Source organism: Lindgomyces ingoldianus (assembly GCF_010093535.1).
Source record: "Lindgomyces ingoldianus strain ATCC 200398 unplaced genomic scaffold BDR25scaffold_60, whole genome shotgun sequence".
Lineage (NCBI taxonomy): Eukaryota > Fungi > Ascomycota > Dothideomycetes > Pleosporales > Lindgomycetaceae > Lindgomyces > Lindgomyces ingoldianus.
The window spans coordinates 293,756-309,165 of NW_022985221.1; the positions used below are offsets into that span (position 1 = coordinate 293,756).

Genomic DNA, 15,410 nt, shown 5'->3' on the forward strand with positions numbered 1-15,410 from the left:
CAACGGCAACGCCCCTTCACCGTCCGTGCTCGCTCTTGCGAGGAATCACTGACGTCCGTCTCATAACCTTGTCACTGAACAGCCTCTCTCACTCCTCTCCCACTCCTCTCCCACCTCCCCACCCCCGTTGCATGTCTTAACGCGCCCCAAACATCGATATTCCAATGGCGGCAGGACGTGATAAGCACAGTCGACAGAGCCTGGGGGCTTCCCTCCAGGCGCACGTCAAGCAGGTAGAGCTCCCATCGCCTCAGTCAGCCTTGCGCTGAAGTTTGGTACTGACTTGACTGCAGTCACGTGTGTTGATGGTTGGCGCTGGTGGCATCGGCTGCGAGCTGCTCAAGAATCTCGTCCTCACTGGCTTCGGCGAGATCCACATCGTCGACCTCGATACCATTGATTTGAGCAACCTCAATCGCCAATTCCTGTTCCGCAACGAGCATATTAAGAAATCGAAGGCATTAGTACGTTTGCACTTCTCCTGAGTTTTTTGGGGCTAGATGGCATGCGCGCGAGGTGTGACTGACATTTTTGCTGGGGGTAGGTTGCGAAGGAGTCGGCCGGTAGATTCAACCCTAATGTCAAGATCGAAGCGCACCACGACAACATCAAGGATCCGAAGTTCAATGTCGCATGGTTTAAAGGCTTCAGTATTGTCTTTAATGCGCTGGATAATTTAGATGCGCGGAGACATGTGAATAGGATGTGTTTGGCAGCCGATGTGCCTTTAGTCGAGAGCGGTACCACAGGGTTCAATGGACAGGTTCAGGTTATACGGAAGGTATGCGCGAAACGCCAAAATACTATGGAATACACGCTAACGGAGATTGATTGTTTAGGGGAAAACCGAATGCTACGACTGCGTCACCAAAGATCCGCCGAAAAGCTTCCCCGTCTGCACCATCCGCAGCACACCCAGCCAGCCCATCCACTGCATTGTCTGGGCTAAGAGCTACCTCTTCACTGAAATCTTCGGCACAAGCGAAGACGACGCCCCAGAACTTGACCACAGCACTGACTCGGAAAACGCGAGGGAGATCGAGAATCTGCGGCGCGAGTCGCAAGCTCTGAAGCGCATCCGCGAATCTATGGGATCTGAGGACTTCCCGCGCCTGGTCTTTAGCAAGGTCTTCAAGGAGGATATCGACCGATTACGGAGTATGGAAGATATGTGGAAGAGTCGGAGACCGCCGGAGCCTTTAGACTATGATAAGATAGCACAGGAAGCGCTGGGCGTCGGGTCGGGGATTGCACACAAAGATCAGGCTGTCTGGACGGCTGCGGAGAACTTCACTGTCTTCGTGGACAGTCTGCGACGGCTCAGCAACCGTCTTGAGGAATCGCGGGTGAACGCGAATACCCGCAGTTCGGCAGCAATTCTCAGTTTCGATAAGGACGACGTTGACACCCTCGATTTCGTTGCAGCGAGCGCAAACTTGCGATCTCATGTTTTCGGAATCGAGATGAGGTCGAAATTTGACATCAAACGTATGTCTCTTACTCCCAGCTATATTGGGTATCCTACTAATAACTGCAGAAATGGCCGGAAACATCATCCCCGCAATCGCCACCACAAACGCCATGACAGCCGGTCTTTGTGTGCTCCAAGCCTTCAAAGTCATGCGCAACGAGCTCGACAAAGCGAAGATGGTTTTCCTCACCCGGTCTACAGAGCGCGTGATTTCCAGCGAACCCCTGCGGCCACCCAATCCCACCTGTCCGGTCTGCAGCGTCGCTCAATCTACACTCGAAGTCGACACTTCAAGAGCCACTCTGAACGACCTGGTTGAGCATCTCCTTAAACTGCAGCTGGGCTACGGTGGGGAATTCAGTATCAACAGCGAAGCAGGGATCCTGTACGACCCAGAAGAAGACCAGAATCTCCCAAAAACGTTCAGCGAGCTTGGCTTGAAATCAGACAGCTTCATCACTATCATTGATGAGGAGGATGAGAATCCCAAGGTCAATGTCGTCTTATCCATCTCCGAGCAGCCACTAGAAAAGAATGCGAAACCTCTTCGTCTAGCTGGAGAACTCAGGATTGCAAGTAAGCCGAAAGTTGCCCCTCCAGTCACTGTCAACGGTCACACCCACCCAATCGTCAATGGAAACAGCGCCAACGGCGTCGTCGGCAAACGTAAGCGTGACGCAGACGAAGCCGAGCTCGAGATCGACCTCGTTAAAAAGCGTGGGAAAGTCATCGCAGTTGCCGCCGAGGATGACATCATCATTGTGGAGGATAGCAACGACGGCGCTATCGTCATCGACGATGACTGAATGCTGAACCCAATCATCCATCTTCAATTCCCCTTCGATAAATAACCATCTTGGATCCTTATCTGGACTTGCATCTCTTGCAATCTCCTGGGATTTGTACTTTTGGCATGGCATTTGGCATTCAACAGACATTCACACAAACAATAGATCTCCCTCAGCCCTATTTATCCCTCTGAACAGGCGCGGCGTTTTTGGGCCTTCTCGGAATATACCTGGTATTTGGTCTTGGGATTTTGGCAGGTAGCTGCGTGCGCGTGCTTTGGAAAAGAAGGATGCTTTACGTCGCGCTGAGCCCACCGTCAAGATTGATAACGCAGTTATTTGCGTATTGGTTTCTTGCTAGGAAGAGCGCAGCGTCGGCGATTTCGGACGCGTGTCCAAATCTTCCCAGGGGGATAGTTTTGAGGAGCTGGCGTGGGAGGTCTGTGTGCGTATTTTAGCGGAATCAGAGAAAAGTCGCATATCATGCCCTATCTCCCTATCTGGTCGTATTGGTCTTCCTGCTCTCCCTTGCTTGCTGAGTACCCGGTTCTCTACCCGGGCTGGAGGGAGGTATTTGTCACGGATTTGGGAGTAGACAGGGGAGGAGGAAAATAGCGGCGGGACGGGCGAGCTTACCAGCTGTCATGTCGGTGTCTATGTATCCGGGTACTATGGCATTCACTCTGATTCCCAATGGCCCCACCTCTGCCGCGAGACTGCGGGTGAGACCTAACACGCCGGCTTTACTTGCGCTATAAGCTACGGCTCCCCGACCCCCCTTGATACCGAGTACGCTGGCGATGTTGATGATGCAGGGACTCGGGCTAGGGGATATAGTGTCACTATCGTTCCCCGTGTCCTCGTCCCGAGTTGTACCCGTGCTTTCTCCCGCTCCCGCTCCCGCTCCCGCCCCAGGTTCTTCGCTGGGATTCGTATTCGCGCTTGCCTGAGCAGCGGCGGCGTCGTCATTGGCGTTGACATTAGTAGACCCCTCGCGCCGAATATTCCTATTCCTGAGCAAATATCGTATCCCCAATATTATACTCGTGAGATTCGTATCCATGATCCTTTGCACCTCATCCTCCGATGTCCGCACTAGAACACTGGATTGCGATAACCCGGCACAATTCACAAGCACGTGCACGCGGCGCGTGCCGAGTTTCGAAGCGAGATTATGGTTCGAGGACGTCCAGAATTGGGGCGAGGATACGTCACCACTGATGGATGTGTGGTTGAGATGGTCGTAGTAGTGGGGGAGGGAAGCGATGGAGGCTGAGAGGGTTGAAGGGTTGCGGCTGATCAGCGTGCAGGTGTATCGGTGAAGGGCGAAAAGTTGGGCGATGGAGAGGCCGATGCCGCGGGAACCACCTGTTATGAGGATATGGGGGGGCTGGGGTGGCATGGGGGGTGAGCGGTGCCCAGGTGAGAGGTGAGGAGCGACAGTGAGTATGTGGGGAAAGATAGCATGGATGGATTAGAGTGAGGAGGAGCGGTTTGGGTGGTTGGGGGTGGGTTGGCAACTTCTGCGCGCAAAAAGTGCTCGGTGAATTACCTACCAATTGCGCAAGTGAATTGAAAGGTGAAGATGAAAGGTTGAGGGAGAGAAACCATGCCCAGGTGCTTAGTCACCCCAAATACCCCGCGCGAGGAAACGTGATCGCGCGTTCCCCTCCGCTTCCTCACTCACTCTTCACCCGGATTTCCTACCACCTCAAGCCTAAACCTAGCGTATCTTGCCATGGCGACGATAAATCTCACCGAATTCGTAACCCTCGAATCAAGCGACGGCTTTGAATTCAAAGTCCTGCGTTCCGCTGCTTGTCTCGCTGGCACGATAAAGAAAGCGCTTGATCCTTCGTGTATGCTCCAGGTCCCTGTACATCTCCTTTTACATTTAGCACATGGCAGCCGCTGATTGTTTGGCTATCTATCTAGATGGCTTCCGAGAAGAGTCTGAAGGCCGCATTAAACTTGCAACAATCAAGTACGACCGCTCCTCGCCTTACACCTAGTAACCTCTCGTCGTAAATTTCGAGCTACGAGGGCAAGATGATACGGTGTAGGTATTGGGACAGTGACCAGCAGGCTAATGTGGATCTCCAGTGGCGTAACCCTTGAGAAAGTCTGCGAGTACTTGTATTATCACCAGAAACATGCGGAGGCTAAAGACGTGCCTGACATGGAGATACCTCCAGAGTTGTGCTTGGAATTGCTTATCGCCGCGGATTATTTGGATAGTAAGTGGGATATGGAGGATAGTAGAGGAGAGGAGAGAAGGAGAGAGCTGACTTTTTGGGTAGTATGAGGATGTAGTACAAGTCTGAGGATTAGATATAAAACTTATACTGGGAAGTGGCGATCATTCTGCGACTAAAGGAACTGATTGCCGCTGCTTAGATTGCTTAGCCGGGGCCAAACAGGTATGGCAAAAGGCGCATATAAAGCCAACCCCTTACCGTTTATGATTTAGACAGCTAAATGTGCTCTATCAAGACTTACGGAAGGATCCGACCAAGTATGAAACATTCAACTAGCGGTTACAAGTTGATATTGTCTTGATGCATTTTCGCAACATTCCTAATACTCTCCCTCCGAGCATCTGGCCCAGAACTTACTGCCATTGATACCTATTATTGCCCTAAGCCAAGCTACGGTAAGAATACCTGCTAGGCAAGAAATCGTGGGTTACTACATCCGGCAACGCATCCGGCCTCAGTATCGATAAGCCCCACCTTATTGCAGCACAGAAAGCATCCTACAATACATTCAAGGAAGAAAAAGCCTTGCGCTTTCGCCTATGCAATCACATTTACTAGGCTTTAGAACGTCCGAAAGGACCGCTGATAGGTCATTCTACGGGTTGATTGTACATTTGCCGTTAGAACGGACACCCCGCCGTAAATTACGCATAAATGAATTCGACGATTGACGGCATTTAAGCCACCTGGCACTAGCCATGCATTGCAGCCGCAAGCTCAGGGGACGAGGAATATGAAGGGGCGGACCGCATCTAGCTAGCTGACATATTTTCCATTGTGAGGCCCAATAAATAGTCCCTCTGAAACCCACCTACATGAGTCTTGCTCCACCACCTCTTCAACTCCAACTCCAACCTCATCTCCACACGTCCCTCCCTTCAACCCTCCAAAACCTCCTAAACCTCACCCTCCACATCTGTCCCACAGCCACAGACAAAATGACAATAGACTCCAACTCCCACCCATCAACCTTTCAGTCAACCTGGCGCCACAACCCGGACCCCACCGCCCTCCCCTTCCCCCGCGACAACCCCCCCTTCCAACTCACCGCCATCGACTGGCAACAGCTCTCCCTCACGGACTCCCAATTCACGGCACACACCTGGTCGGATCTCCACTCCCTTATCTCCACAAACCAACTCGACGAACTCAAGCGCTGGCCCTCATTCCTGAAAGCCTATCTCGCATGGACGGCGCACGTCAAAGCCGAATATGGAAGCGCAACCCAGTATCTCCTCCAACAACGGCTATTCTGGACACCGTTGTCAGCGACCGGACCGCTGCGGTTTGAGTTGAAGAACGAGGTGCCGTTCGCAGACGAAGCGGATTTTAGAATATTGAAAAATGACTGGAGCTATGCGGTCACGCCTGGCATTTCGCATATTGTGGTGTGGCTCAAGCAGCCGCTTTCGGTAGACGGGGAGGGTGCGTTGACGATCGAGGGCAGGAAGCAGGTGGATGATTTTGTGAGGGCGAGGTTTAGGGTTCCAGCCGGGGAGGAGAAGGAGGGGGAGAAAGTGCAGTGGTTTAAAAATACGACCAATTTGCAGAGTGTGCGGAGTTTGGAACATTTGCATGTGTTGGTTAGGGATGTGCCTGAGGAGATCCTGAAGACGTGGATGAATTAGGGAGGGGTGGAGAGTTTGGGAAGGTGTATGGAGGAAGCGGCGGATTTGCCTAGACCATTGTCATGTCCTATAGACCGTAAAAGTTTGATATCTGTTCAATTGGCCCTGGAAGTTGAATGAGCACTTTGAAGACAAGTTGGCTTCTTGGGCTGTCTGCAAACATTGCTCGACATGTGAAGTCTGTAGATGCGTGCTTAGTTCGCCGCAGCGGGACGTTAACTGCTAGGAAAACAAGAGTGGAGATCCAGACTCATGCCTGTTAGCCCCTGATTGGGACCCCATCCACTTGCCCCTTTGTATTCCAGGGCAAATCCATAGTTCCACAGTTTGTTCATGGCAACCAATATCTTACACCCCTTCCCCCAAGCTCCTCCGTCTTCCGCTCACCGCCTTGGCCAAACCGGCTTCTTCGTTACCGCAAGCGCAACCCACCCCCCAATCAAACACAGTCCACCTAACGGCGTCACAGGGCCTAGAGCCTTAAATCTCTGCGGATCCAGCACCAGCAAATAAATACTCCCGCTGAACATCGTCATTCCTGCCGTGAAAAGACTCGCGGCGATCGTATTGTGTGGCGCCGCTACCGAGGTCAGAGTTAGGGCGAGGGAGTGGATTAGCTGTGGGGAATTGGGGGTCAGCAGGTGTAGGTAGCTCGAGCCGGGGGAGGGGAGGGTTTTAGACGGCTTCAATTGGAGGTGTACAGTTGGTTTTGCCGTAGGAATGGGAGCGTGAAGATCGTGCGTAGGATGGGATTGAGGGATTCAAGGATAGATTGTGGAAACAAACCTGATAATGCGCCGCCGTTGACCAATTCGCCAATCTCGCAGGGTCTGCGATACGTTTCTTGAGCCCATGAGCGCCAAACGCACCAAGCATGACGGACGAAGCGCCGTACAGACACCCGATTGTCCAGAAGGGAGGTGGCATTGTGGGTAGAGTAAAATGCGATTGATTTGGGATGAGGGATTGGTCGATGCGTGCCTGGATAGTGGTGCTGGTGTTTATGTTGTTGAAGGAAATATAGATGGGGGGCACTGCGGAGCTCGGAGGTGAGAAGGCGCGAGTCCGATGAGGCTGACCGTTAGCAGGCGAAGGGAGTAAAGAGGGGCAGAAAAGCCTAGATATTGTTGATACACTTCGCTTCAATACGATAGAGCCTAATCCTGGGCGCGAGAAGTCAAATCCTTTACCCTCCTCTCAATTTCAATAGCGGTTCAGGGGGTTCATTGAATCGAGCCGTTTCCACAGCCAAGCACCATCATTCTCAGCCACCTCTAAATTTTATCTTTTTAAACACATAAAAAAGTACCAAGGTATCTCAGTCAACCAGCTACTGACAGCAGAGTAAACTTAGCCCCTCGCAAATGGATCCGTCACACACCCAGACTCCTCCCTCACTCTAAATGTAAGTCCGAAATCCTAGATCAGGTCTACATCAAACACCCATTACTCCTGCTAGAATGCAGATCTGAAATCCCCAGTCTCACCCTTCTGTCATTGATCGTAATGAAGCTTTCGATTAACCACTCATACCACACCTTCCGGTCGTCGGTTTGCCTCCACATGCTGACTTCAAGCTCCGAGTTTGCGGGGACATGTAATGGCGCCTGTTCGAGTCGGTTAGATGAGACTTTATTTTGATTGGGGGGGAATGCAGACTCACTTTAAGAGGAAAGAGAATGGGAAACCAAGATATCATATCCTTGCTCTTCTCTTCCATTGTGACAGGATTCGTACTCAACTCGACTTTCCCTTCCGACCCACTGTATAGTACCGTCTCAAAATAGCCTCCCAAACCGTGGCAAACACCTTGTTCCTGAATTGGGAACGTCGTTTTGCTGAATCGGACATTGTGCTCGTTCGCACCGTCCCCGCCCGTGAAACCTCCACCTCCACCAACTGCCGAACCCCCTCGACGCAGCGACGACTGCGCAAGAATGGTGGGTGGTAACGGATGCGAGAACTCCCACGCTGTTTGAACATTGGGAACGAGAGGCATATCGACCTTCAGCTGGTTCACCTTTGTTCCGTTGGCTGCATGTGATGCATCAGGTGAAGGTGGTAGAGTGGACAGATAGTCTATCTGCTGAAACATGACTACCCAAGGAATGTCAAAAGCATTAGAATCGGCCATGTTGCTCCGTGAAAGCAAGTCTGCATAGAGTCTAGGAGAAGAAATAGGCGTGAGGTGAGCGGTGTAGCTCGCTGGAATCGAGATCCCATGGTCTGCATTGAGGACGTGCTGGACGCCATCCAGACACTCGGGCGAGAGTTCATTATCAGCAAAGCTACCTAGCAGCTCACTCACTAGAATATCCACCTTGCCAAAGGTACCATCCGGTAACGATGGACCTTTCCAAGCTCGCATATCGGTCTTCACGATTGTGACGCGACCACCCCAAGTCTCGATATTGTGCCGTTGCAGGAGGACATAAGCATTCGGATTCTTTTCGATGGCAAAGACTTGGACGGGTACACCGGATACTTCGCTAGCTTTAAGTGCTCGTGTCACTAACGGACCACGACCTGCCCCTACTACAGCGATGACCACGGAGCCGTTTTCTGAACTTGTTGATTTTCCCTCGCTCACCCAGTCCCGTAGCGCATGTTCAGTGGCGCGTTCATACCATTCGTACTTGATGGGATCCTTTTCAAAGACCTCATAAGTTATCGATTCCAGATTGTCTGTCAAAGGCTGTAACGGACTCTGCAGGTAATCCTGGAACCCACCGCCAAACCTCTCAATCATACTCCTAACGGGCTGATTGCGTTGCAAATACCTGATGTAGCTGAGGTGAGGAGTAGGATCATTCCGGTTCTTCTTCCCGGCGTGCTTTGGCATCTGCGCGGCCTCGGCAGGGGTTGGAGAGGAAGACATTGATGATCGAGGAGATGAAGCATCAGCAGCGAGAGCTGGAGAAAGGGGTCCAGGGTAATCCATGATCATGTCGGGATTATTGACGCCAGGGATCGGTCCAATATCAGAAAGAAGGAGCCATGGAGCACTGCGCAAGCGCATGCAGCGGAAGATAAAGAGCTGATGTGGTTTTGACAAGACATACGAGCCGCGAGCGTTAACAAGGAATGATGAGGCTGGTATATTGAGGAGACGTAAGGGCTCAGAATACCATCGAGACTGGAGGGCTAGTGATGGGAGCCGTCGCGGAAGATCAAGAGCTAAAGGACAGTCAGACGCCGTAACGCAGCAGCCAGAAGCAGGGTGCCAGATTGTTTAAGAATTCCAGGCTGACCGATAGAAAGTAAACTTACCCAAAGAGAGCCTCGAGTGATATCTACAAATAGAACGAATGGCATTCCAGGCAGTCCATCCGCTGAAAGGATCGAGGGATTGTGCGGGAGATGCAGATTGCTTAACAAACTCAGGCCGCGCAAAGCGAGCTAAATTACCCATGTCTTCATCGTCGTCAATCTGATGTGAACCATCCATGGGCAGAAGCACGTGGAGCTGGATGTATCCTCCGACTTGAAGGGCCTCTCTGATTGCGCGAGCAAATTGTGACAAGCCATTGTGGCTGTGAGACAGCCTAGGGCCCTGGACAACGACAGTAACGACTCCACAGAAGGCAGCATATGCAATTTCCAGGTTGAACACCTGGCGCGATAAGTAAGCAATTAAAGGATCTGGGGAAGCTAAGTCTATCCAAGGGCTGGTAAATGCGATAAACTGCGAGATGGTATCGCTGGGAGCGAGGGGGGTGTCGAGGTGGTCAAGAGCCGGCACAAGAGGCAGTGGTTGAGTGGAAGCAGGGAGAGAGGACTCCGCAATAGCTTGATTATACGAGGTCAAGAGAGTGAGGACTCGAGCATGAAAGTGCGGGGTTGTGATGGGGGTAGTGAGCATGTCATACTAGAGTATATCAATACATATACTGTACAAGCAGAGTAAGAGAGCCTTACACCGCAGTCTTGGGCATGGCGGACAAGCTGGTCGGACACGGGCAGGGGGCGGTTGGACTCGTGCTGACCCACATAGAAGACGAGCATGTCGCCCATGCTGTCGGGAGAGTCCATAGCAGGAGGACTAGGCCGGGCAAGGTGTGGCAGCCCTGAAACCTGAGCAAAAGGAGGGGTGGAGAGACACTTGGTGTCTAGTGAAGGAGAGTGAAGTCTACATTGTTACTTGGGGGGGGTGTGGGGAGGGGAAATTGTTGTCCCCCTCCCCCGGTGTGACAAGATTGCCAAGCCTCGGAGCGGCAAAACAGTATCCCCGCTGCACGGGCCAACCTCCAACTTTTGTCAGTCTCCAGCCCCCGCCGCCTTGAGCTAACTCTCTGACACCAAAATACAAACTTCCGTTTCCGCTTACTGCACGAGGTCGAGCCATGACGGTGGAACGACAAGCAGACTTCGAGGAAGATATCTCCCGCGTTAAGCGAGTAAAGGTGGAGCAGAACGGCTACTCGAAGACCGACCCTGCAAACAACCCCTACCTGGCGCATTGGGCCGACGACCCACACAGTACGCGTTTTCCCCTCCCCAAGCAATTGCATACTCTAACCTTAGCTATAAAAGCCCCCGAGAGCCAGGCCCACCGCCTCTACTCCTTCCAGCGCCATGCGACAACCGCAAAGGCCGCCCGCGCTGCTGAGGATGGCCCTATCAATCCCTTCACCGGCAGGACGTTGACGGGAAAGTACATGAGCATCCTTCACAAGCGACGAGACCTGCCCGTACATGCGCAGAGAGACGAGTTCTTGAAGCTCTACCAGGAGTCGCAAATCTTGGTCTTCGTCGGTGAGACTGGTTCTGGCAAAACTACGCAGATCCCCCAGTTCGTCCTCTACGATGACCTCCCCCACCTCAACAAGAAGTTGGTCGCCTGTACCCAGCCCCGCCGAGTCGCCGCCATGTCCGTCGCCCAGCGTGTTGCCGAGGAGATGGACGTCCAACTGGGCGAGGAGGTCGGATATAGCATTCGCTTCGAGGACAAGACCGGCCCAAAGACAATGCTGAAGTACATGACGGACGGGATGTTGCTGCGCGAAGCTATGCACGACAACAACCTGACGAGGTATAGCACTATCATACTTGACGAAGCCCACGAGAGGACCTTGGCTACAGATATCTTGATGGGTCTCTTGAAAGAGGTTGTTTTGAGGAGGAAAGATCTGAAATTGATCATTATGTCCGCTACGTTAGACGCGACCAAGTTTCAGAAGTACTTCCACGACGCACCGCTTCTTGCCGTGCCTGGACGAACCCACCCTGTCGAGATCTTCTACACGCCGGAACCGGAGCGGGACTACCTTGAAGCCGCAATCCGAACTGTCTTGCAGATTCATACCAGCGAACCCGAGGGCGACATCTTGTTGTTCCTTACGGGCGAAGAGGAGATTGAGGATGCCTGCAGGAAGATCAGAATGGAGACTGAAGAAGCAATAAGCGATGGCATCGCTGGTCCAATCATGGTATATCCGCTTTACGGAACCCTTCCTCCTCAGCAGCAGCAGCGGATATTCCAACCAGCTCCTCCTGCAGCTAAGCCCGGTGGTCGGCCTGGACGCAAGTGCATCGTCTCTACCAACATTGCCGAAACATCACTCACTATTGATGGTATCGTTTATGTGGTGGACCCGGGCTTCAGCAAGCAAAAGGTCTACAACCCTCGTATTCGAGTCGAGTCCCTTCTCGTGTCACCAATCTCAAAAGCGTCTGCACAGCAACGTGCTGGTCGTGCCGGTCGTACTCGACCCGGAAAGTGCTTCCGCTTGTATACGGAGGAGACATTCAAGACGCAGCTCATTGCTCAAACATACCCTGAGGTTCTCCGGTCGAATTTGGCGAACACGGTCCTGGAGCTCAAGAAGCTGGGCATCGACGACCTCGTTCACTTTGACTTGATGGATCCTCCAGCCCCTGAGACATTGATGCGCGCGCTCGAGGAACTCAACTATCTAGCATGCCTCGACGACGAAGGTGAACTGACCCAGCTGGGCCAGCTAGCTTCTGAATTTCCCCTGGATCCAGCGCTGGCGGTGATGCTCATCAGCTCTCCGGAATTCTACTGTTCCAATGAGATTCTCTCGCTCACGGCCCTCCTTTCCGTCCCCCAGATCTTCGTCAGCCCTACCAACAAACGTAAACAAGCCAACGAGATGAAGGACCTATTTGCGCATCCCGACGGCGATCATCTGACGATGTTGAACGTTTACCATGCTTTCAAGAACCAACCCGCAGGTGATCAAAAGCAATGGTGTCATGACCACTTCCTGTCATACCGCGCTCTTACCCATGCCGATGACGTTCGGCTTCAGCTCAGGCGTATCATGGAGGCGAGGGAGATCGAGTTCGTTTCGACCAAGCACGGTGACAAGAACTACTACGAGAACATCCAGCGGGCGCTCGTAGCTGGATTCTTCATGCAGGTTGCCAAGAAAGATGGCAGCGGGAAGAACTACGTTACAGTCAAAGATGACCAGACTGTTATCCTACATCCCAGTACTGTCCTCGCTGTAGATGCAGAGTGGGTGGTGTATAATGAATTTGTGCTTACAAGTAAGAATTTCATTCGCACAGTCACGGTTGTGAAACCAGAGTGGCTTCTAGTAAGTTTACCTTGTCAACGAAACCTGAATTTATACTAACGGAAGGTTAGGATATTGCCCCTATGTACTACGATCTCGATACCTTCAAGAAAGGCGAGGTCAAGGCGGCCCTGCAGAGATGCCAGAATAAGATCAATCGGAATATGGCTGGCAAGAAGGCAGCTACTAGGTATTGATATCGGGTTTATTATTTGACGGCAGTGCATTGGAGTCATACGGGGACGGCATCTATGGATCTGGGCCATTGGCATTGATAGACTTGTTCGATAGGTATCGGGAGTGGAGGAAGTGGAATATGAGTTCTGTGACTCGGTCGGTATGGTCTCGAGTAAGCGGATCAAAGCAATCGAAAATGAAGAACTATGTTACAATTTCAATAAACAGATAACGCTCTACTTTTTTTAAACTTAGAGGAATTGTTCCTTAGTGGTAGAGTTGATCCCTATCCGTTCTCACACAAGATTACCCGCTGTATTGACCTGAACTAGGAGGGATTGACCTTTAGCTGTAGCAGTGCCAGCCTGCGTCCAAGTTGAGTAGTCTGAGTTTAGTGTCAAGTAGCTTTTAGAATAGTCCCTACTACTTTCACACACCTTTTTACGATTCTTACACCTCTCTGGGTTATCTCCATAGATATTAGAGCTATAAAACAGTGTGGCATAGATACAAACCTATAGAAGTACAATTCGAAAGCCATTAGCACTCTAAATAGAGCCTCACTCTATCTGATATCTAACAGATTTCACGTTACGAAGCGGTGCTACTACTGTGGCAGACACTACCCAAGCTGTAGACCGACGTTAAGAAGCCGCAATAATTGAAACTAAGAGTTAAGACTAAAATACGACGGGTATAAGAGTACTGCTAGGAATTGCTTGGTTTCTAACTAGGTAAAACTGAATGAGAGGGGCGATTGCCAATTGGTATGGAGTATCGAAGTTCAAAATTGTAGATGCGTAGACTTTGGTGAACTGGTTAACCAAAGAAACCAGACAGATTCGACGCCGAGCTGTGAAATCTCTCCCATGAGAAAGAAGACGCCATTTGTTTTCGAACTTCAAGACGAGATTTTGTAGAAACACTTTTCCATTGACGATATAGTGCCTTTTGCTCTAGGTCTAGGGCTTCCATGAGTGAGCCAGGCTGACCATTCTAGCCAGTGAGTCTCAATGCTCCTTGCTGTGCACTCTCACGCATGCCTTTTAGCCCTTTCGCTTGCGTACTTCGGCTTCCTGCTATTTCCCTTAGTCGACAGTACCGAAATAGTCCTTAGTACCTTTCTGTACATTGTCTTTGATAAGGATTTCCACCACTTCGGTTTGACTACGAGACTGAGCAATGGTAAGTGGCGACATACCATCCCTATCTGTATAGTCCTGTCGAGCGCCATGATCCAGAAGTAACTGGACCACTTTGGAATAGCCACTAGCGGCAGCCCAGAAGAGCGGAGTGCACCCAGAGACACTTTGCGCATTAACATCGACAGTGTCTGTTCCCAGAAGGATCTGGATGACGTTTGTATACCCACCGGCTGATGCGCACCACAGAGGAGTTCTTCCCATAATGTCCTTGTTGTCTGGAGGAATGCCTAATCCAATAAGTTCGAAAACAGTCTTAGCATCCCCGGTTCGAGCTGCATTATAGAGTCGTGCGATATCGACCATTTCCTTTGTTACACAGCCAATGCCAGCGCACTTATCAAGGAGTTTAAGGGTTGTCATTTGACCACTGGCCGCTGCTGCTTCGATTACTCCATCCGTGACTTTGATGCCAACAGTTTCATGAAGATATTGAAGAACTTTGCCACCGTCCTCGTTCGCAGCAGCAGCTTTGGCTATCTCTTCAGTAATAGAGACGTCTGCTCTGCATCGGTCGAGAAGAAGTGTCATCACTTCCTTGCCATTCCAATTTCCTGCAGCTGCTTTAACTACTTCATCAGTAATAGAGACGTCTGCCCTGCATCGGTCAAGAAGAAGTGTCATTACTTCCTTGCCATTCCAGTTTCTTGCGGCTGCTTTAACTACTTCTTCAGTGATAGATATGTCTGCTCCACGTCGGTCGAGGAGAAGTGACATCACTTCCTTGCCATTCCAATTTCCTGCGGCTGCTTTGACTACTTCTTCAGTAATAGAGACGTCTGCTTCGCATCGGTCGAGAAGAAGTGTCATCACTTCCTTGCCATTCCGATTGTTCGCTGCAGCTTTGACTACTTCTTCAGGGATAGGGATGTCTGCTCCGCGCCGGTCGAGAAGAAGTGTCATCGCTTCCTTGCCACAAATCCGTGCAATTTCAGCTACCATCTTTCTAGTGATAGAGATGTCTGCTCCGCATCGTTCAAAAAGAAGCGTCATCACTTCCTTGCCATTCCAATGGTTCGCTGCAGCTGCTTTAACTATCTCTTCAGTGATAGAGATGTCTGCCCCGTGTAGGTCGAGAAGAAGTGTCATCACTTCCTTGTCAAATCTCCTTACAATTACAGCGACTATATCTTCAGTAATAGAGATGTCTGCTCCGCATCGGTCGAGAAGAAGCGTCATCACTTCCTTGCCATTCTGATTGTTCGCTGCAGCTGCTTTGACTATCTCTTCAGTGATAGAGATGTCTGCTCCGTATCGGTCGAGAAGAAGTGCCATCACTTCCTTGCCATTCCAATTTCCTGCAGCTGCTTTGACTACCTCTTCACTGATAGAGATGTCTGC

At 51.2% G+C, this 15,410-nt stretch overlaps 8 protein-coding genes across 8 annotated transcripts; 4 read left to right on the forward strand and 4 right to left on the reverse strand.

Annotated features, from left to right (window-relative positions):
• Positions 1 to 164: 164 nt before the first annotated feature.
• On the forward strand, positions 165 to 2,277 carry BDR25DRAFT_245785 (ubiquitin-activating enzyme E1 3; the record flags this gene model as incomplete). The annotated part of the gene is made up of 5 exons (XM_033685903.1): positions 165 to 233; positions 294 to 464; positions 545 to 781; positions 840 to 1,488; positions 1,538 to 2,277. 5 exons carry the CDS (start codon positions 165 to 167, stop codon positions 2,275 to 2,277), a joined length of 1,866 nt encoding a protein of 621 aa, XP_033540240.1.
• A 277-nt stretch (positions 2,278 to 2,554) lies between these two features.
• Positions 2,555 to 3,811, reverse strand: BDR25DRAFT_337912 (NAD(P)-binding protein; the record flags this gene model as incomplete). The annotated part of the gene is made up of 3 exons (XM_033693236.1): positions 3,249 to 3,811; positions 2,896 to 3,083; positions 2,555 to 2,700 (listed from the first exon to the last, which is right to left on the reverse strand). The coding sequence occupies exons 1-3, from the start codon at positions 3,659 to 3,661 to the stop codon at positions 2,555 to 2,557; spliced, it is 747 nt and encodes a 248-aa protein (XP_033540241.1). The 5' UTR covers positions 3,662 to 3,811.
• Positions 3,812 to 3,952: 141 nt separating this feature from the next.
• Positions 3,953 to 4,668, forward strand: BDR25DRAFT_298217 (POZ domain-containing protein). The gene is made up of 4 exons (XM_033689055.1): positions 3,953 to 4,118; positions 4,195 to 4,243; positions 4,363 to 4,496; positions 4,560 to 4,668. The coding sequence occupies exons 1-4, from the start codon at positions 3,998 to 4,000 to the stop codon at positions 4,562 to 4,564; spliced, it is 309 nt and encodes a 102-aa protein (XP_033540242.1). The 5' UTR covers positions 3,953 to 3,997; the 3' UTR covers positions 4,565 to 4,668.
• Positions 4,669 to 5,362: 694 nt separating this feature from the next.
• BDR25DRAFT_307833 (uncharacterized protein) lies at positions 5,363 to 6,203 on the forward strand. The gene has a single exon (XM_033690911.1). The coding sequence runs from the start codon at positions 5,456 to 5,458 to the stop codon at positions 6,143 to 6,145; it is 690 nt and encodes a 229-aa protein (XP_033540243.1). The 5' UTR covers positions 5,363 to 5,455; the 3' UTR covers positions 6,146 to 6,203.
• A 47-nt stretch (positions 6,204 to 6,250) lies between these two features.
• Positions 6,251 to 7,175, reverse strand: BDR25DRAFT_307834 (DUF423-domain-containing protein). The gene is made up of 2 exons (XM_033690912.1): positions 6,932 to 7,175; positions 6,251 to 6,762 (listed from the first exon to the last, which is right to left on the reverse strand). Exons 1-2 carry the CDS (start codon positions 7,070 to 7,072, stop codon positions 6,529 to 6,531), a joined length of 375 nt encoding a protein of 124 aa, XP_033540244.1. The 5' UTR covers positions 7,073 to 7,175; the 3' UTR covers positions 6,251 to 6,528.
• Positions 7,176 to 7,436: 261 nt separating this feature from the next.
• Positions 7,437 to 10,279, reverse strand: BDR25DRAFT_337915 (protein arginine N-methyltransferase HSL7). Its single transcript, XM_033693237.1, has 4 exons — positions 10,064 to 10,279; positions 9,416 to 10,013; positions 7,809 to 9,322; positions 7,437 to 7,752 (listed from the first exon to the last, which is right to left on the reverse strand). Exons 1-4 carry the CDS (start codon positions 10,175 to 10,177, stop codon positions 7,576 to 7,578), a joined length of 2,403 nt encoding a protein of 800 aa, XP_033540245.1. The 5' UTR covers positions 10,178 to 10,279; the 3' UTR covers positions 7,437 to 7,575.
• A 157-nt stretch (positions 10,280 to 10,436) lies between these two features.
• Positions 10,437 to 13,084, forward strand: BDR25DRAFT_298228 (P-loop containing nucleoside triphosphate hydrolase protein). The gene is made up of 3 exons (XM_033689056.1): positions 10,437 to 10,624; positions 10,679 to 12,711; positions 12,762 to 13,084. Exons 1-3 carry the CDS (start codon positions 10,489 to 10,491, stop codon positions 12,885 to 12,887), a joined length of 2,295 nt encoding a protein of 764 aa, XP_033540246.1. The 5' UTR covers positions 10,437 to 10,488; the 3' UTR covers positions 12,888 to 13,084.
• A 501-nt stretch (positions 13,085 to 13,585) lies between these two features.
• On the reverse strand, positions 13,586 to 15,321 carry BDR25DRAFT_307837 (ankyrin). The gene has a single exon (XM_033690913.1). The coding sequence runs from the start codon at positions 15,246 to 15,248 to the stop codon at positions 13,956 to 13,958; it is 1,293 nt and encodes a 430-aa protein (XP_033540247.1). The 5' UTR covers positions 15,249 to 15,321; the 3' UTR covers positions 13,586 to 13,955.
• Positions 15,322 to 15,410: the final 89 nt, after the last annotated feature.